General features: G+C 44.2%; 1 protein-coding gene across 15 annotated transcripts in view; it reads left to right on the top strand.

The window, feature by feature from the left end:
- The window catches only part of PIAS2 (protein inhibitor of activated STAT 2), a 34,969-nt gene extending 18,772 nt beyond the window's left edge, over nt 1-16,197 (top strand). For 2 of the 15 annotated variants that reach the window (XM_088156252.1, XM_088156256.1), the window contains 11 exons: nt 344-394; nt 489-579; nt 4,182-4,316; nt 6,246-6,351; nt 6,905-6,978; nt 7,824-7,984; nt 8,582-8,715; nt 9,163-9,334; nt 11,536-11,675; nt 13,510-13,547; nt 14,182-16,197. In XM_088156252.1, the coding sequence (XP_088012378.1) occupies nt 344-394; nt 489-579; nt 4,182-4,316; nt 6,246-6,351; nt 6,905-6,978; nt 7,824-7,984; nt 8,582-8,715; nt 9,163-9,334; nt 11,536-11,675; nt 13,510-13,547; nt 14,182-14,367 (1,288 nt within the window). In that variant the 3' untranslated portion in view covers nt 14,368-16,197. Of the gene's footprint in view, nt 1-343; nt 395-488; nt 580-4,181; nt 4,317-6,245; nt 6,352-6,904; nt 6,979-7,823; nt 7,985-8,581; nt 8,716-9,162; nt 9,335-11,535; nt 11,676-12,172; nt 12,232-13,005; nt 13,548-14,181 lie in introns of all 15 variants that reach the window. The other 13 variants (XM_088156253.1, XM_014894865.2, XR_015799388.1 and 10 more) reach the window with 12 other exon arrangements.
- Nucleotides 16,198-20,734: the final 4,537 nt, after the last annotated feature.

Genomic DNA, 20,734 nt, shown 5'->3' with positions numbered 1-20,734 from the left:
GATGGGAAGCTTCGCTATATTTCTTCTGGCTGCAGGAATGGAAGCCTGCTTTTCTGTTTTTTCCCAGGGTTGATGTTGTAAACTATGAGAATTCATAGGTGCTGGCAGCATCCTACTTTATTGTTCTATGAACTTTTGATGGAGGATGCTGATCCTGAAGTCCTGTGTAACTTGGCAGTAGTTAAACAGAAATGTCAATTGTAAGGTGTTCATAACTCAATGAAACAAAAAATAAGAGCAAAGTTTAGTGCTTCTGGGGCAGGTGTGTCAGTTGTTTCTCTGCATGGATGCAATATGACTCCTGTTAAGTGTGTACTTCTCTTTTTCTTTCTCTTTGTCACAGGGACTTCTTGCCTGGAGGCAGGAGAGATTACACAGTCCAAGTTCAGCTAAGGTACGTTTTGTGTAGTGTTCTCTGAAAACTTAATTGGCTGATGGATGTTTGTGGGGACACTTGAAAATGATGCTTTCTTTTTCCATGGATACAGGCTATGCCTAGCAGAGACAAGCTGCCCTCAAGAGGATAATTACCCTAATAGTTTGTGCATTAAAGTAAATGGGAAGCTGTTCCCATTGCCGGTAAGTATGTATGTATGCATTTGTGGCTTCTTGGTGACTTGTGGAGTGTCTATGTGTTTTTCTGTAGTGTTAGCTTGCAAAAACACTCAAGCTGTTTGTTATTACTCAGATTTCTCTAATGCTAGGCATGGAGTTTGTACATTGCTGTGTGAGATAGCCATTACTGCTATTAATCATATTATAGCCACTGCATGGACTAAGTGTGTTTAAGCCTCCTATAGCAAATCTCGTCTTTTGCTGTTAATATAACTACATAATTCAAAAACAGTCCGGTGTCTGCAAGAAGAATGCTCCTCACGTGTGCTCAGACTGAGTTGATTTGAGGGTGGTAGCCCTCGCTGTGTGGGCTGCCTGTATTTGTGATAGGTTTGAGTTCCTTCTTGTTCTGAGGGCGTGGCATCAGCCTTGTGTGCCGTTTGTGCGCTGCTCTGCATCTGTCTGGTTAGGGCACAGTTTGTTGTGGGGATGAAGAACAGACACATTTTAGGGTTCCTAGCACGTGCTTGAGGAGAGAAGACAAAGGACTCTGCATGATTCAATGTGAATCAAGCAAAAGCCTTTTATTGTGTCTCTGAATATTGTTTGTATTTACTTCTTATCTTGGATTACGCAGTCACGTTATTTCATTGGTAGCTCTGCTTTGTCCACGAGGCAAGCACACATCTTTTTTCTTAACCTAGCTGGTTGATACTATAAACATCATTTTAGTTGAGTTGACTCCCCTATGTTTGTCAGAAATTGTCTGCTTCTTCTTTCACAGAGAGGACTTCATTCAGAAGATTAGGCTGGTTCGTTTAATACATGTCCATTTTCCTGTAAATATGATCCTACACGTGCTGATACTGTAACAGAACACTGTTGGTAGTCACACTTCAGGAGTGTCTGATGCTGCAAAAATTAGTACATAGTCACCGGGTCATCTAGAGGCTTGGGTATAGACAGAAAGGGAAAAGCTCTCTCATTCTCAAAATATCTCTGGAATGGGTTTCTCTCTATTTTTCTTTCAATAGAACTGAGAGAAACTCTTGCACAACCCAAAAAGCAATACTTTTTGAGGCTAAAAAGGGTGGAAAAAGTCATAGAACAGAGGATTTTTCAGTAGGGGGTTTGGAGAGAGAAAGTGTGAAACGTGAAACCCCTTTTTCAGCATGTTTTTAACTATTTTGGTGTGTCAGATGTATTGTACCCTCTCTCCTCCCATATGCAACTGTGATTGCCTTTTTTTTTTTTGCCTCTACTCAGCTTATATGAGACTCCTTAGATTTTCTTCTTCCTACTTCAGTCTTCAGGTTATAAAAGGGTTTCTTCCTCGTGTTTTCTGCTAATGCTGGTTACATTCTATAACTTTGAGCAGTTTCTCTTCTGCAGATTGTCTTTCAGCAACCAACAGAAAAGAATTTGATCTGATGTTATCTTGTGGACATCAGTGTCAGCTGATTCTCAGTCTTGTTCATACAGGTTCCACCCTGCTTTGCTCTCCATTTTGTGCATAATGCATCACAGTTGTAGCAGAAACTACTACTAATCTTGGATTATTACTTTGCTTTAGACTTAAATCCGCGAGGTTCTTCCTGCACATAAGATGATTTTTTAATCTGTTCAGCTGAACCTTAGGTGGGAAAGTGAATAAATCACTATTGTCCTGGCAACTTGCCTTCCCTTCCTCATTCTTTATGAGCTGAATGGCAAATAGGGTCTGTTTGAGTGCTTCTGCACTTTTTTTGTTGATTTGGTCTCTCTTTGCATTATCTGGCACTTGCTTTATGTTGCAGGAAGTGTAAGGTACCTTCTTTGCCTCAAAGATCACTGTTGTCCTTTGCAGTATTGTTAGGTGATTAACCAATGATGCCAGCTTCTACTGCCCACTTGCACAGTTCATAAGTGAACTTCTGTCTTTGCCTGGTAGGGCAGTTCATGTCTCTGCAGAGGTCTGTAGATTTTTCTTGGTCATCTCCTTGCCTCCAATCCTTATCAAAAGCTTCAGAGAAATGCTGCCTGTGTACCAGTACTGTACTGGGTTGTGCTCATGTTAACATTATATTTGCTTATATCCTGGATCCGTGTCACTGGGAAAAGCCAGATAAATGAGCAGCTACCCTTTCCTTCTCATGATGAATTTCCTTGCTGTAGCAGATGATACCTGCCCTGAGTAGTGTGGTTCTTCTAAGAACCATGGAAGACATCAAGGCCCAAATAATATTGGCAGTTTCTTGCCACTGGAGTTGTCAGCCTGCCTAAACAGTGTCATGCCATGCTGGCTGGTAGACAAGCAGAATGCTCCTAGAAGGATGGGAAGGGAAGGTTCTAGATTGTTGTAGGAGTACGAGAGTGAATCTGTTCTCAAGAATAAGCTCTGTGGAAGGAAACACTGAAAGCTTCACTGAAATGAAGCACGTGAACTGCAGACTCTGTCTCAGAAAAAAAATTAAAAGGAAATGTAAGAGAACTTGTATTCACTTGTGAAATCATTCTGTCTTTTAAATGTGAAATTGTCACCAGTTCCCATATGTCTGCTGCCTCTGTGTTCTGGGATAAAGCCCTCATGGCATACTGGACTACTGATTGGAAGAGGCTGTTTATTTATTTACTCATTTATTTATGTATATATTTATTATTATCATTATATCCAGACTTAGCAGCTTTCAAAGTAACTCTTTTCCAAGCACTAGGTTGTGAATGTGTGTGTATTTCTCTGGTTAAAGAAATACATATTTTTTTCGTTGTTTAAAACAACGTGGTCTGGAAACGCATCAGTAAGGTCTGTGCAAGAGGCTGAGCTGCATCTTGCTGGCATCCTTCAGGTGCAGGACGAGTTTGAGCTGCGTGCCTGCAGGCTGGCTGTGAGCTCAGAGCAGGGATTCTCAGGGTAGCTGTGGCAGACTGGCTTGTTTTCATCGTGACAGATGCAGGGTGAGAGGAATAAGCTGCAGGCTTATTGAGTGACAAGGGCGTTGGAACTGGATGATCTTTAAGGTCACTTCCTACCCAAACCACTCATGTTCTGTGATCTCTTAAATACAGCTGGTACTCCATGTGCAGTCCTTCTTCAGGGGCTTTGGCCAAGGACAGGTGACACCTGTTGCTAATGGGGCCAGGTGTAGTTGATCCAAGGCAAAGTCGTCACTGTCACTGAGGAGACGTGGAGCTTTTGGAACAAGGTGTAATTTTTTTCTTAATCTGTGAAGAGTTTTCAGTGGGTGAAACACTGAGTTAAGTCTTCATTACTTGATCTGTTTGTCACTAAAGCTGTGACCTTGTGATGTTTCACTCTGTTCCAGTAGGGCATGAGGGAAATAGGACAAAACATCCACATGGCCTTCTACTCTTCCAGTGTACTTAGCTGGACCCAAACTGTGTTCTTTCACCTTTCCAGTGTTTCTGTAAAACCCTTTTAAAACAACAAATGCCTGTGTTTGACTTACGGTGATCTGCTGTGAAAGTCTGATGTTTCTCAGAATAAATGCTGGCTTTACTCTCTAGCCTAGAGAGCCTCTAAGTTTGCCTGCTTCTCACAGACCTGTTTAAAACAGGTATGTGTCAGCAGGTTCAGAGTACAGTGAGGAGTAACTGGGTAACACACCCATTGTCCTTTTTTTCCACAGGGATATGCTCCACCACCAAAAAATGGAATTGAACAGAAGCGACCTGGGCGTCCCTTGAATATCACATCTCTAGTTAGGCTGTCATCAGCAGTGCCAAACCAGATTTCCATTTCTTGGGCTTCTGAAATTGGAAAGGTAACTTGCATGTTCTGTAGAATGTGGGAAGTCATCTAAATAACCTGTTTGAGCATTCCTGCTCCCCTGCTGCCTGATGTGGCTGGCAAGTGTTGTGTGTTAGATGGCTGAACTTACTGTCAGTGCCAGGAAACAAAGTTTGTTCTGGAACTGTGGTAGTTTTCAGTAACACATGTGAGATTCACATACAGACGGGAAGATTTTCTTGCAGGATTCACACTAGAAAGTCTGCTTTTTTAGAGTTTGCCTGAAATTCATGTCAAAAATAACAAACTGTTTATGTGATGTACATAGTAAATCCCCTTGTAGATTTGTTAAGGAAAGAAAAGGAGAGTGCAAAGAATTTTTTATTTCATTCTAGGTTAAAATAACTGTTGCAGCACTTTTTCAGCTGTTGTCAAGTTAGGAACTATTTATTCTGTATCTGTGACTAATTGTGTAAATTCTGGATGTAGTTATCAAAGTACTTTTCTCTACAAGATTTTATTCAAAATCAAATTCTCTGGATGAAAAATACCACATATTTCAAAGAGATTCCATTATTAGTTTTTACATTAAAATTTAAAAAAAATGGAATTGAAAGCTAACGTTCAGAAAATAAATGAAAGGCAGTCCTGACATCAAAGGATGATTTTTCTAGAACAGGAATGGAGAGAAAGCTCTAACCCATTGCTTCCCAGTCAAAGCCCAGAATCTTAAAATGGCTCCAGTCCTGTGTGTGGTCTTGGCTTCTCATGCTGATGCCTGCTAGCTTTCCTCTCTGTGTTGCCAAAATATACTCTGATGGAAGCAGATGACTCGGAATGCTTGGACATCCTCCCCTTGCCCTGAGAGGTGAAGCGAGTTCTGTGGTGTAGTGCTGGTGCCAGAATTCTCTGCTTCTCGTCCTCAGAGTGAGACCCTGGGGAGCAGCATGGGGTGTCACACAGGGGCTTGTTGGCATGGATTGAGCTGATACTGGAGGGCTCCTGAGCCCTGGGGGCATAAACTCCTCAGTGCTGGGCAGACTTGAGCCTGTAAGGCAACAGGTGGCCATTCTTTTAGGAAAAAAACAAATATCTGGGTTTCTTAGTGGTTTCATGTGCAATTAGAACGCTTTATCTGCTGCTCTAGCTGAGGGCTGGTTTTCCCATAGATGGTGAAGGAGTATCAGGGCTGTAGGAGTTGTTTGAAGTTCCTGTGCAGTAGTCAGTGCAGGAGCCATAGGAAGGTGGCTGGCAGGCAGCAGAAATAAGAAGTCACGGGTTGTTCTTGTTACACAGATGAAACCATTATTATCCTGCAGCACTGGGGCTTGCAGACTTTTCAGTAGTGACCTAGAAGTGGGAGTGAACGCTGAACAAAAGAAGCTGACAAGTGGTGTGAGTTAGGGAGGAGTAGAAAATGCTGGGGAACGGGGCCAGGCTCAGCAGAACAGACATGGTGTAACAAGGCTGGGCTTAGAAGTACAGAACAAGCTGAAGAAAAGGTATAAAGAAACTGGGACAGCTCTGTAGCATCTGAAGTTGTTGTTCGTACCATAAAGACAATTTCTCTCTTGTCAAGTGACTCTTTGAGCTCCCCACTGACCCTGGAAAAAAGGGGAAGATTAAGGAGACAAAATGTGAGAAATTCTTTAAAGATTACGTGTATGAAATGTGTCACATATGATCTTTCCAGGAGAAGAGTCCAAATTGTTTTTTTTCTTGTGTAATTACCTTTTAGTTCAGTCATAACTGGAGTAGGATAATTAGACTGGATTGGCCAGAGAATTCTGGCAGAACGTTGAACCTCCACAGAATTGAAGTTGTCTGTCAATGCTCTTCATAATGATTAAGCAAAAAGTCACATTTTTGTTTTTACTGTAGGCTACAACTAATGTAAATAGTAATCTATTTTCATAGTGGGAATATGAAATCAACATTTAATCTTTATTCCTTCTTTTTGTAGAATTACTCCATGTCTGTGTATCTGGTTCGCCAGCTCACCTCAGCTATGCTTTTGCAGAGGTTAAAAATGAAAGGTATTAGAAACCCTGATCATTCCAGAGCACTAAGTAAGTAATTAACTTGCCTGTCTATACTTTCGGAGGGTGGTTAGTGGCTCTTTAAAACTGGGATTGGTAATGCGTAAGAGATTTGCTGTATTTTGGGAATAAAATCCATGCCCAGGGTTCACAGGTTCCCTTGGCTGTTGGTGATTCATTGCACTCTTTTTCAATCAGGGCTTTTGGGGAGCAAACCCAGAGATCCCATCTGAAATATGGTTATGGGAATGCACCCCTTTTTGTGCTGAGCTGTGAGGTACAGCTAGATGTCCTGAGTTCTCTTCGCTTGTACCTCACTCACTCATAATGGTTTATTTATCTCTTGACCTGTTGGGCTGAGTTTGCTCTATGTAGCTGTTACTGCATCTGCAGTCAAACAACATCAGATAACTTGACGCAGTTTGCCAGGTGCTTATAAGTAGTGAAAATGTTACTGTTTATGAACTAGTTTCCTAGATTAATTTTTTTTAGATAGCTTAAAGAAAAGTGCATGTACTGTTGAATCAATGTTAGCATTTTAAATAATGACCCCTATGTATAACTTCTTTATTTATTTTAATAGTTAAAGAGAAACTAACTGCAGACCCTGATAGTGAGATTGCCACAACCAGTCTGCGAGTCTCTCTGATGTGTCCTGTAAGTATGGCTGGAAATTTCCAGATAACAGATTCATATTTGCATCTGTAGTGCAAAATTGGGCTGCTTTTGAAGGCCTTGCTTTAGAAACCTCACTGTTTTATTTTTTTAAACAAGATAAAATAATGGGGAGAAGGGTGCATCAGCAAGCACCTGATCGTAGCAGCAGTAACCCAGCTGTGGTTTAGGACTATGAATGCCTCAGCTGTGATGCACTGAGTCAAGCTGCTGCTTGTGTACAGTGAGGCCTATAGAAGGATTAATCTCCCATATTGACGTGCTGAGGCTAATCAGGCAGGCTGACAGTATAATTAAAGGATGGAGTGATAATTAGAACCTCTTATCTCCTCATCTTGGTGGCTTTGCTATACTGCAGATACAGTAGCAAACAAAAAAAAAAAAACGGTGATCTCCTTCTAACAAGGTAATGCTGCCTTGAGGGTTCTCTTCCCAGGTAGAAATTGGTCATTCTGAGTATAACAAGTACCTAGAGCTCAGGAAAACACCTGGAATATTGGGTTAAAAGAAAATTATAGAAGTGTGTGTTTCAGTAGATTGTTTAATAAAAATGAAATCCTGTAAATAATGTTGTTGCAGGTCCATTAGAAGTGTTTCAGACTGTTCTCAGTGTGGTGAAGCCTTGGAGCAAGGCTTCATTTTTCCTTTAGGAGCACTGTGTGGGTGCTGTGATGGGGTGGATTTACTTGCAGCACCCTTATCCCCAGGCACTTCTGGAGTGAGCAGGAAGACTTGTTTCACCAAATGTCTCTGGATTCATTGTTAACCATTTTCAGTCCTGTTTTTCTGTCTTCTGTTCTGACACCCTTTAAATGCATCTCCTGCAGCTGGGAAAAATGAGACTGACAATCCCATGCCGTGCTGTGACTTGTACACACCTGCAATGTTTTGATGCTGCTCTTTATCTTCAAATGAATGAAAAGAAGCCTACCTGGATCTGCCCTGTCTGTGATAAAAAGGCAGCTTATGAGAGCCTAATACTAGATGGGTAAGAGACTGGCTGTGCAGATTACACAATTACTTGAAATTTTTCATTATGTAGTCAGTAGCTACTTCTATGACTTGAAGTTGAGCCATTTCATACTATTTTTTGTCAAAATACTTCAGACTGGAGGAACCATTAGACTCCATTAGTTTCTCTTCCCATAATGAACTGTGTAAGTTTCTCTCTTAACTGCACCATCAAACTCTTCTTGAGTGTCAGTGTATTTCCTCTGGAGAATTATAAATGCAACATCTAAGGTCTTACTTTAACATGTCTCTGTCCCTAGAAGGTGTTAACTTCAAAATCTGACTTCTGACTCGTAATAGTTGTCTAACTTGGTTCAAGGGATGATGGCTTCTGCTTCATTATGGAAATCTGTGCATTACAGTAGTGTCAGGGTGAACTATGGCTGAGTTGGGATAATTGTGTTTTCTGATATCCGCTAAGGCTGTAATTACAGGCTTTCAGGTAAAGAGGAACTGGGGGAGAGAAGACACAGTGGGTAGAAGGTGACCATAATTATCTTTTTCTCTGTGAGTCTCCTTTTCACTTGGAATAAAAATGTCACTTAGAATCAAAAATGAAACTTTATTTTTTCAGCCTCTTTATGGAAATCCTTAATGAATGTTCTGATGTGGATGAGATCAAATTCCAGGAAGATGGCTCCTGGTGCCCCATGAGGCCAAAGAAGGAAGCTGTGAAAGTGTCAAGTCCACAGTGCACCAAAATAGAAAGTATGTACATCTGGATACTGGTTGCAAACCAGCACAAGTCTTGGAGACTTAGTTGTAGCTTAGATAATATATGTGGATGTTGGTGTTTGTTTTGTGGAGGAATTAATTCTTGTAAGCTACTTGTAATATAAACTAGAAAAGAAAGGGTTGTGTCTCTAAGAGTGCATTTTTGGTCTTTGTCTTTGCTCTTTATAATAGCAGTTAAGAAAATGAAAGATTGCTTTTGTTTTGCATCCTTAAAATGATAAGTGAAAACAAAAGTTTGTTCTTCAGTAGTCTCAATGTGACAGAGAAGAGTCATAAAGCAGGTACTGGGGCATAACATTCTTTGTCATGGCCAGGAAGGTGATCTATTATACAGGATCTGAGTTCCTGGTTCTCTTGCAGATAGAAACTGCTGACATCACCAGCTTTTGGAGAACAATGATGTTTTATTTTCTTCTTCAGGTTCCAGTGTTGTTAGCAAACCATGTTCCGTGACAGTGGCCAGTGAGGTAAACAAGAAGAAGGTTGATGTTATCGACTTGACAGTGGAAAGCTCTTCTGATGAAGAGGAAGATCCTCCAGCCAAAAGGAAGTGCATATTTATGTCTGAAATACACGGAAGCCCAACCAAAGGGTTTGTCAATTTTAAAGTCAGTTGTTATTCTGTAATGTCTCAGCTAAACTGATCTGTAGAGAAATGTACTTGGGATCCAGCTCTGCATTTTCAGAGGAGAATGTCTAGGCCTCTGCTGTGGAAGGTTGTATTGATACAGTAACTCTTTGTACAGGCAAAACACTATTAAATAGATTTGCACCTCACAAAAGATTTGCGCTGACTGTTGCTGTGTTTGCAGGGACATTTCTCCATAGAAAAGGAAGCTGACTAAGCTAGTGGGCAGTGTTCTCCTGAGAAAGTAGATTATGCCAAGTGGAAGAACTTCATGCATTCTTGCTGAGTTAGTGTCGTCTTCAAGGCTTTTCTCTTACTGTCTGCTGTATCCTCTATCTAATCTGCTCTGGTGCCCAGGGAACGAGACTGTGTTGTGTGTTTCATCCATCCTGTCAGTCTTGGAAGGGAGCCACTTTGCTGTTTTGAATCAAGATGAGCTTTTCCTCCATCTCTCTGTTAAACTCTGCAATGTCTTGGATGCTGTTGTTGCCTGTGGTCATCAGTCAGTCTTGCACCTTGATTAGCACAACCAGTGACTTCCCAAATCCTGTGGCAACTCCTCCATCTTTGTAGTCAGGCCTGATGTTGGCACCAGGCTTGACCAGCTTCTCTGCTGCTGTGCCACCTTCTGTCTGTCCTGGTCTGTGCACTTCAACTTGGGTGCTGCTTGTGGCTCCTGTAATGTTCCTGCTCTTGGCCCATGGGGCACCCCAGACCTGCAGGAGTGAGGGCCACTGGTCAGGCTGACCAGCACTCACTGCTCCATGCTCAGCTTTTAGTAATGGCTCATCAGTTAGTGTTGCTGCCTGCATGAGGTGTGTGTCTGTCTCTCTCTGTGTAGTGGCTTATGACTTGTACTAAAATAATAATAATAAACCCAATCCCCTTCTGTTTTGAAGGTTCCCCTTCTGTTTCAGAAGTAATGAGCAGGTGTGGTGAGTCTCTAGTCCACAGGAGTGTCTGTGTGGTCCTTGGTGAGCAAGTAGTTGGTCATCTACAACCACTTTCAGCAGTGATAATGCAATGCTGTTGCTTTTTTGTGAGGATTATGGAGGAGTCCTTCTGCAAGAGACTCTTCCCCACTTTTACAAGAAAGTGTAGCTACAAATACATCTCTTAATGAAGTTTCAGAAGGCACCGAGACTTTCTTCCGTGCTCCTATGTTTGAAATGGCTACCTGCAACTGTAATTGTAGGAGGACTGACTTCTTTTCTCTCTATGATCCATGTATTTTCCGTATTTTTTGGGTATGGATGTGCCATATTTTCATCCTTCAAATCGAGATCAAAGCCACGCTTTTTGGACTATAGCTTATCTCCTTTAAACAGTGCTGTCTGAATGCTAGTTTTGGGAAAATGGGGTGTCTTCGTAGAGGCAGCAGCAGTGTAGGCTTAAGTATGAGAGGTGCCTGAGAAGGGAGGGTCTGAAATCCAAGCTTCTGACATCAGAAGTAGGTAAACAGATAGGAGTGTGAGAAGGAAAATGAGTGGATAACACTGATGACTGGAGAGAGTGATGTGGAGCATCTGGGAGCAGAATTCTGTGTGTTTTCACCTGACTTGGAGTTCATGAACTGTTTCATGCACGTGGCTGGTGCCTGGGCACCTGTGGTGGTGTTTGTAACAATGCTACCAAGAGGTCGGGCAGCATGAGGGGAAGCATAAAGGTTGTAGCATGCTCCTTGAGAGCTGTGAGTAAAGACAGGCTTATATTTAATTCCCACCTGTGTAATCTGTGTCATCCTGCGGGGCAGGACAATGGTCAGTTGTGCCCGTGGTGCAACAGGTGGTCACTGAGCAGCAGTTGTGTGGAGAAATCAAGCTGAGTGCTCTCCTCCTGGCTCTGGTAACCTGCACATTCCTCTGTGGGTGCTCACAGACACCCATTTCTGTCTCTGTCTGTTGCCAATGACTCCAGCACTGTACTTTGTTTTAACGCCAACTTGCTCTTATGTCACAGCTGCTGTTGAGAGCCAAGATACGGTCATGTTTTTATGAAGACTGTTATGAAAGAGGAAATTAGAGTGGAGTACTGTGTAGTGAGTAGCCACGCTGTAGCTGTGTTGTCACACGGTGACTTGTGAATGAGAGTGCACAGCAGTGCATGGTTTCCCTTGTGCAACTAACAGCCAGGTTGTTTGTAATTTCCCATGCTGTTTGAAACAGGGTTCTCATGTATCAGCCATCTACTGCCAGAGTGCCCAGCGTGACGACGGTCGATGCTGCTGCTATTCCTCCTTCATTAACAGACTACCCAGTACCATTCCATCATCCACCAATATCCAGTATTTCATCAGACTTGCCAGGTAGGTGCTTGGTGTTTTTCGTGTGTGTTCTGACAGCAGTATTAATTTACGGGGTGGGTAGAAATCGAAAGAATTAATTAACTCTGTTTTTGTTTTTTTTTTTAAATGGAACAAGTCTATATGCAGTATGGCACTGATGTGATGTCTAGACAAGCCTAGTGCAGGCTGTCTGCCCATTTTCAGATTGCATTTCACAGCAGTGATGTGACAAACACTGCTTTTGGGGTACAAACTGGCACTTGAGCACGGCAGCCAGAAACTGCTCTTGTCATGCTCAGCCAGACTTTGTGTAAACATCCTGTAGTTACGTGTTGTAGATGCTGAGGGAGAGTAGTTGCTTGTTTTAGTTACTAGAGGTGTGAGGGTGCTGACTCATCCCAGACCTCAGTGTAGTTACTCTGCTAGCTGATTGTAGTGGTGCTCTGTCTAGACTGTATGAAAAAGGTTAAGGTGAGCTACAATCTGTGAGCTGACCTCTATTGACTTTCTTTACCTAGACATACCCTAAATGCCTATGATGTATTCTTCAACACTGCTGCTAAATATCAGACAAAAGGTGGGGATACTGATTGTTTTCTATCCTGGCTCCTTGAAAAGAACACTGTGTATAGGGACTCTGGGGGTTCTCTTGGCCGGCTGTAACAAACCCAGAGCCCAGGAAGTGGTGACTTGTGGTGACAGGTGTCACTTTGGCCTCCTGTACTTCCCCTTTCCCTGCTCCATTGCCTGTCTCCATTCCTCCCCTGCAACATCTCTGGGTTTTTTCCTCTTCTTTCAGCACCAGTTTGGCAATGAGATGGATATCATTCCCCTTGTTTCTCTGTCCATTTTGGCTCCCTTACTGCTCCCTCCCTCCACTTCTCCCTTGTTAAGAAATCAGTTGTCTTCCCAAATTGGATAGCAGGATACGCTGAGAGAACAGAAGTCGAGAACTGTTTTCCAGCTATTACTAACTGAAGTTCTAGAACTTGCACGGAAAAAAAAAGCTGTCAGTTCTGTAAATGCAGCTGACCATTAAAATCTCCTTCAAAAATTTTCTCTAATGGAGAAGAGGAGGAGAGATGTCATGGGCCAGAAGAGATTTGGAGGTGAGGGGAGAGGGAGGGAGTATATCATTTCTTTCTGTTGACATAGCAAACACAAGGCCAATATTTAGAAAAAAATACCAAAAAATGTGGTAATTTCTCATTGGTTTCGTAATTCTAAACATCTTGCCCTAAATGCTTACACGCTAATGGTGTTTAAGATGGACACTAGTTGTCACTGCTCTTGGAGGATATACAATGAACTACTTGTAGTTTCCTCTTCTTCGTTCCTTTTATTTGTCTAGACACAAAACGGGGATGATATTAGAAATGTTTCCTTATTGGCTGCCCGTGGGTGGAGGAAGAGACCTGCTGCTTGTTTTTGGACTTGTGCATGTTGTGACTTTACTTCATTCCAGCATCTTTAATGTGATGACACTCTTCATGTCCCAGTTTGGCCAAGTCAGGTACAATATGCAGTGAAACTTGCATTAATGAACCAACAGCTCCAAATGGCAACCTCCATCTAAGCAACCACATTGAACCACCCTGCAGTATTCAGTGAATAATACATCATTATGTCATCCTCATTCTTAAAAAGAGCCACTTGTACTAGATAACTCGTTTTGCTGCTGCCTGAAGTAGTCGTTGAGAGTGGTGTCACAGTGGTATATTCCATTTAGAAACTCTGTATGAATTTCAAAATCTGTTCTACAACCACAAAAAAAAAATCCTTAAATTTGTTTTGTGTGAATAAAAGAGAGACACTCGTCTGTCTTGTCTATTTATCATCCTTCTCTTCTTCCTAGGTCTGGATTTTCTTTCGCTAATCCCAGTTGATTCACAGGTATGTTTCTGATCTGTTGTGGGGTTAATTTCCAAGTCTGGTTTTTGTGACCTTGTGCTCCATTAGCTATCAGGGTGCCATCATCCAAACTATATTTGCAGTTCACTTGCTAGACCTAACCACAGACTGGGAAAACCTAGTGAAGATGCACTAAAGAGGATTCAGTTTGGCCTTTCTGTGAGCCTGGAAACTCATTCTTTACTGACAGATTGCCTTTTCAAAGTAAATATGTGCTCAGCACTAAATTGAATATACCCGGAGTGTATTTGAGGCCCTGGTATAGGCTGAACAGAGCAGCTATGGCTGCCTCATCCCTGGAATTGTCCAGGTTGGATGAGCTTGGAGCACCCTGGGATAGTGGAAGGTGCTCCTGCCCATGGCAGGGGGTGGGACAGGGTGAGCTGTAAGGTCCCATGCAACTCAAACCATTCTGGAGAACAAAAAAGGGAGGGTGAGGGAGGGGGCTCACGGCTGCCATCCCCACCTGTTCACAGATTTGCAGAGCTGTGGTTCTGGATGCACCACGGTCCCTCTAGGAACGTGTCTGGTCCTTGTTGTGTGGGGAAGATGTATCTTCAGAGCATACATTTCCCTCGTGCAGTTAGTCTCTTCACTCTTCATTGTTTGTTTCAAGCAGTACTGTCCTCCTATGTTTTTGGATAGTCTCACCTCAACCTTAACAAGCAGCACGCCTGGCAGCATCATCACCTCCACCAGCCACCACGAGAGCAGCACGCACGTTAGCTCCTCGGGCCGGGCCGAGGCCGGCGTCATCACCAGCAGCGGCGGCAGCGCGCCCGACATCATCTCCCTGGACTGACCCTCGGGGCACCACGGCTCCCCGCAGGCATTGCACACAGCTGCTGCTGCTCCTCCTTAACCCCCCCTCCCCTGCCCCTCCCGGCATTCCAGCACCTCGGAGCTCGCGCTGATATTTATTGGAAGGATTTGCCTCCTGGGAGAGTGGGGTGAATTTGTTTGATGCTAGGAAGGGAAGCGATAGGATGATTTTATGGTTGGGTTGTTCTTTGTGTTGTTTTTTTTTTTTTTTTAACTTTCCACTGCTTGTTGAATAGCTGGTGTAGAAAAGGCCCTTTTGAGAATACATGTTGAAGCTTTTGGTTTGCTCTGGGGATACTGACTTTCTGTCGTGTGGATTCCATAAGTGGTTTCTAATTTTGTTGTAAAACACAGCAATAATGTAAAAACAAATGAGGTTGTTTTTAATTAATAAAAGCACTTACTCACTCTAGGACAGCAATTAGGATAAAGGTGCAGAAATGTCAGAATTAGTGAATTTTTGATATTTTCACTGGGGCCTGTAATAAACTTCATTAAGAGAATGAAGCTTTGAAATAGCCATGACATGTGTTTTATGTCTTGTTCCCCACCTTCCCCTTACCTGGGGACACACAGGAAGCCTCTATAAATGGAGTAGTTGGGGGTTTTTTTCCTAGTTTCATGTTTTTTGCTAATGCAACAAGAGCCTAAGCTGTGACCTCTTCCTCTTTGTGTTCTTTGAGCTAGGAAGGGGACAGACTATCTATGCAAACCCTGCATCACACAGTCTCTGTGCTGCCATATTATGATTGGGACACCTCACCACCACCAAAAACTCCCAGTATACAGTTGAGTGTACAGCTGCTTCCTGTGACAGCTGTAAGATGAAATAGGAACTGCTTTCTCCTAGTGCAGGAATATTTTCTAGGATTTCCTCGTTATGGTTTCTGTCTCTTCAGCAGCTGCTGTATTCTACGTGGACTGTGAGGGAGGCTTGGCTTTTTAGGAGATAGAAGCCATAGCTGCACAGTGTCCCCACCTAATTTTGAATTGTGTGTTTAGGGCTTAATGATGCTTTGCCCCGCATTTCCTGGCCTCCTGATTGTTGCTTTTCTACTTCAAAGGGAACAACTTTCCCCTGTTTTACTCCTCTGATGACCGTGCTGCTTTGTTTGTGTGTACGCGGTGTCTGGCCACACACACCTGGGGATAACCTCAGCAGTACTGTATGTGGAAGAGGTTACAGACTAGGAAAACCAAGTCATTTCCATGGAGCTGGAATAATGGTATTGTCTATGTATACTGAAGTAACAGCTTTTCCAAGTGTTGCGTTTCTGTTAAGTAACTGTATTTGAGATTGTTCCTTCCCTAATGACCAGATCTTACTCTTTTTTTGCTAATTTTATGTTCCTCTTTTCTTACCTCTTTAGTTGGATGTCTGGTGCTTTTTGCCTTCCAGTACTGTTACAGTATTTGAACCAAGTACATGGATGCGAAATATTGACACAGGATGTTTTGTAACTTTCGTCTGCCCTGTACCCCTACCTTTAATGCTGCATTACTGTTCCTTATTGCCTTTTTTGTATGATTTTTACAGCAGTTTTGAGTTCACATGTTGGTCTTAATAGTGCACCCAATCTTTCTTCTCTTTTTTCTTACCTGTTTAATATTTTGTACCTGTTAAGGATCAGTTGTTAGCATGATTTATTTCCAATAAAACCATGCTTTTCATGAAGTTTTTCCTGATGGCCTGCAGCAGATCAGTGCTTTCTGCATCACCATTGCACGTCGACTTGACTTATAAGTAGAGTGTGGAAAGAGGTTCCAAGAGTTATTCTGAATAAAAGATTTAAAACTGGTCTCTGCTGAAGATGCTGTCTGTGCTCTTATTGTCAAACTCAAGTGTGGCTGAACTGGCTGAGGGGATGAGAACATCTCATAATGTACATCAGAAAAGCGAAGTAAGGATAAGTGTCCTTAGGATGTGCTCTAAACCACTCAGAGTGTAGTAAAATACAGCTGCAATTTTGTAAATTACTGTACCCCATGTAGCAGGATTGTGTTCTTCAGCTTTTGTGGACAGGGCCTGCATTTATCTTGAAACCTTGCAGAGCCACAGCAGTGCAAGCTGAGGACATTTGAGCCTGAATCGCCACAGGCCATGGTGTGAGCGCTTTTCCTGCAGTGCCAGTAAGTACAAGGTTTGTGTAACCCCTGAATCCTTTAACTGCTGAGGATGAGGAGTCAGAGCAGTGCAGTGCCCCCTTCCATCCTCCTGCTTCCACAAGAGAACAAGGAATTTGTTGGGATGGGTGGGGAGGGGGATAGACTGCAGCTGAGGTGAGGCCTGTACCACTTCTGTCCTGCTCAGCCAAACTGGCCAGTGTAGCTACACCTGGCTTTGGTTTATTTTCCTTTCACCAAATATCAAAACATATCAGAATGTCCAAGAACTTCCAGTAAGAAAAATCTTGGAGAAAAGGTTGGATAACTTTTTCCCTCTTTCTTTCCACTGTGAGTTTATCGTTCTGCTTTGAGTGGACTGTATCAATACACCTTTGAGCCAGCTGCAGAAGGGTGGTAAAGCTGGTGAGGTTAACACACAAAGTCCCCCCACTGCACAGATAACAGCATGGAAGCCTTGCTGCACGAACTGGCCCTTTTCCCCTCACCCGTTCACTTGCTATGATTTTTCTGCAGCTTCTGGAAGTGAGCTAGCAGCTAAAATTGTAGTGATAGAAAGACTACGTTCTTCAATGCTCTCAGCCTGAGCTAGCTTCTCATTTTCATAATTGCCATCAAAGCTCTCAGAGAGCCATGGAGGTAGGACTTTGCTGCCTGACTCCACCACACCTGCTCCAGGACACTGTGCACCTGTCCAGCAGCAGGAACAGGCATTTCCTGCATTGGAAAATGGTGTGACACTGCCCCAGGGCAGTGCTGTCCCCTGTGCTGGCACTGCTGGGACACCTGCAGTGCTGGGGACAGCTCTGGGCCCCTCAGGACAAGAGAGACACCGAGGGGCTGGAGCGTGTCCAGGGCAGGGAACGGAGCTGGGGAAGGGGCTGGAGCCCCAGGAGAGGCTGAGGGAGCTGGAAAGGGGCTCAGCCTGGAGAAAAGGAGGCTCAGGGGGGACCTTGTGGCTCTGCACAACTCCCTGACAGGAGGGGACAGCCCGGGGGTCGGCCTCTGCTCCCAGGAAACAGGGACAGGATCTCCTGGTTCCAGCCAGGACAGGTTCCTTTTCACAGTAGCTGGGAGGGGCATGGCCAGAACCTGGGGGTTGTTCTGTACCACCTCACAGTGTGAGGGTGGGAGGAAGAGAGCCTGTCAGAGCCTGTCAGTGGGATGGAGTGTTTGCATTTGGTGACCATGATGACCACTTTGCATGTGAATCTCTCTCTTTTATACAGTTTTATCAATACTGTTGCTTTTACTGTTTATTTTCTTATATCATTGCTGTTTCCAGTAAACTGTTCTTATCTCAACCCCTGATCTTCACCTTTTGTGCCTCTAATTCTCCCCCCCAGCAACCACAGTGGTGGGGATGGTATGGGGGAAAGAGGTGATTAGTGAGTTACCATCCGTAAACTAACAATACCAGGGCAAATGGCTTCAAGTTGTGACAGACTAAGTTTAGACTGGAAATTATGGAAAAATTCTTCACAGAAAGGCTGTTGGACACTGGAAGGGACTGCCCAGGGAGGTGGTGGAGTCCCTGTCTCTGCTGGTGTCCTAGGAGTGACTGGATGTGGCACTTCAGTGCTCTGGGCTGGTGACAAAGTGGAGATTGGTCTCAAGTTGGACTTGATGATCGCTGACTTTTCCAATCTAAATAATTCTGAGAGTCTGTGATTCCAATGTTAGCAGAGATTTTCTGTATCTCTTTTAAATCTAGGTGGTGGGTGCTGGAAAGCTTACCTGGAACTTGTAGGTCTAGGTAAAGTTACTTGAAGGAGACTTTAACTTGAAGGAGACTTGTAGGTAAAGGCACTTGTAGGAGACAGGAAACTTGGAGAAAAAAAAAGAGAGTGTATCACCTCTGGAAAGAGGAGCAGGCAACTCAGGAAGTATTCAAGTATGTTGCTGTGTCTTGCAGAAAGAAAAATGGAGAGGTGAAAGCCCAATTAGAACTTAATCTGGCCACTTCTGTGAAGGATAATTAAAATGTTTTCATAAATATATTAATGGCAAAAAGAGGACAACCTCCATTCCATATTGGATTGGGGGGAAATACAGTAACTAAAAATGAGGAAAAGGCCGAGGTATTTAACACCTGCTTTGCCTCAGTTTTCAACAACAAGACATTGTTCTCAGGACAAGTGTTCTCCTGAGCTGGGAGATGGGGACAGGGAGCAGAACAGACCCCTGTAATCCAGGAGGAAGCAGCTGGGGACCTGCTGAGCCACTCAGATGCTCACAGGTGTCTCTGGGACCAGATGGGATCCATCCTAGGGGGATGAGGGAGCTGCTGGATGAGCTCCCCAAGCTGCTCTCCATCATTTCTCATCAGTGCTGGCTCAGCAGGGAGGTGCCAGAGGACTGGAGGTGCCAATGTGAGCCCATCCCCAAGAAGGGCTGGAAGGAGGATGTGGGGAACTGCAGGCCTGTCAGCCTGACCTGGGTGCCTGGTGAGGTGATGGAACAGATCACCTTGAGTGCCATCACAGGGCACCTACAGGATGGCTGAGGGATCAGAGCCAGCCAGCGTGGATTTTGGAGGGGCAGGTCTTGTCTGACCAACCTGATCTCCTTGTGGGAAAGGCTGTAGATGTTGTGTGCCTGGACTTCAGCAAAATCTTTGACACTGTCTCCCGCAGCATTCCCTGGAAAAACTGCATCCCACTGCTTGGGCAGGTTCACTCCTCTCTGGGTTGAGAACTGGCTGGATGGCCCAGAGAGTGGTGACGATGGTGCTGCACCCATCTGGGAGCCAGTGGCCAGTGGTGTCCCTCAGGGGTCTGTGCTGGGGCCGGTGCTGTTTAACATCTTCTTTGATGGTCTGGATGAGGGCATTGAGTCCACCATCAGGAAATGTGCAGGTGACACCAAGCTGGGTGTGAGTGTGGATCTGCTGGAGGGCAGGAGGGCTCTGCAGAGGGACCTGAACAGGCTGGATCCAGGGGCTTAATCCAGGGATATGAGGTTTAACAAGACCAAGTGCCAGATCCTGCACTTTGGCCACAACAACCCCTGCAGTGCTACAGGCTGGGGACAGAGTGACTGGACAGCAGCCAGACAGAAAGGGACCTGTGGCTACTGGTCAGTGCTAACTGAACATGAGCCAGCAGTGTGCCCAGGTGGCCAAGAAGGCCAATGGCTCCTGGCCTGGATCAGGAATGGTGTGGCCAGCAGGAGCAGGGCAGTGATTCTTCCCCTGTGCTCAGCACTGGTTGGGCAGCACCTCGAGTGCTGTGTCCAGTTCTGGGCCCCCCAGTTTAGGAAGGACATGGAAGGGCTGGAGCATGTCCAGAGAAGGGCAACAAGGCTGGTGAGGGGTCTGGAACACAAGTCCTGTAAAAAGTGGCTGAGGGAGCTGGAAAGGGGCTCAGCCTGGAGAAAAGGAGGCTCGGGGGGACCTTGTGGCTCTGCACAACTCCCTGACAGGAGGGGACAGCCAGGGGGGATTTGGGATCTGCTCCCAGGGAACAGAGACAGGAGGAGAGGGAGTGGCCTCAGGCTGGGCCAGGGGACTTCAGGAAGAAATTCCTCACACAAGGTGGTTGGGCATTGGAAGGGGCTGCCCAGGGAGGTGGTGTTGTCTCCATCCCCCGAGGTGTTTAAGAACAGACTGGATGTGGCACTCGGTGCCATGATCTGGGTGACAACGTGGTGTTGGGGTCACAGGTTGGACTCGACGACCTCAGAGGTCTTTTCCAATCTAATTTTTTTCTGTGATTCTGAACTGCCAGACTTTTGCCATCTGTCTCCCAGAGCACAGAGGATTCCTGTTAGGAAATCAAAGAGCACATCTTCTGTCTCAGAGGAAAATATTTGATCGTTCAACAAGAATTCATGCCAGAGTAGCAGTGAAAAGAGGCACTTCTTAGGTTAAAAACAATAGTGGTCTAGGCAAACTGTAGAAAACACCACTAGTCCTACGTGGATTTTTTTAAAAGTGGGTTTTTGACAGAGGCAGGAGTGGTCACAGACAACATACAGGCACCAACAACCACATAAGCCAAATTAGGATGTCATTTTTATTTTTTTTAATTAGGTGTCACCACACTTCTACAACACTCTGTGTGTATTCAAAGTGACGCTCTAAAATTTTCCATTTCCTTCCTGGTTTTAAGAGGAAACTGTCAGGAAAAATCCAGGCAGTGCATCACACACCACGAAACAGAAGTGATTACAACTTACCTAGGAAGTTTTCCAGAGGTGGAACAAACTCCTTGAAGCCTTTG

Source organism: Sturnus vulgaris, chromosome Z (genome assembly GCF_052056855.1).
Source record: "Sturnus vulgaris isolate bStuVul1 chromosome Z, bStuVul1.hap1, whole genome shotgun sequence".
In the NCBI taxonomy this organism is placed as follows: Eukaryota; Metazoa; Chordata; class Aves; order Passeriformes; family Sturnidae; genus Sturnus; species Sturnus vulgaris.
Note: the sequence above shows the minus strand (reverse complement) of the source record. Positions and strands in the feature narration are given on the sequence as shown.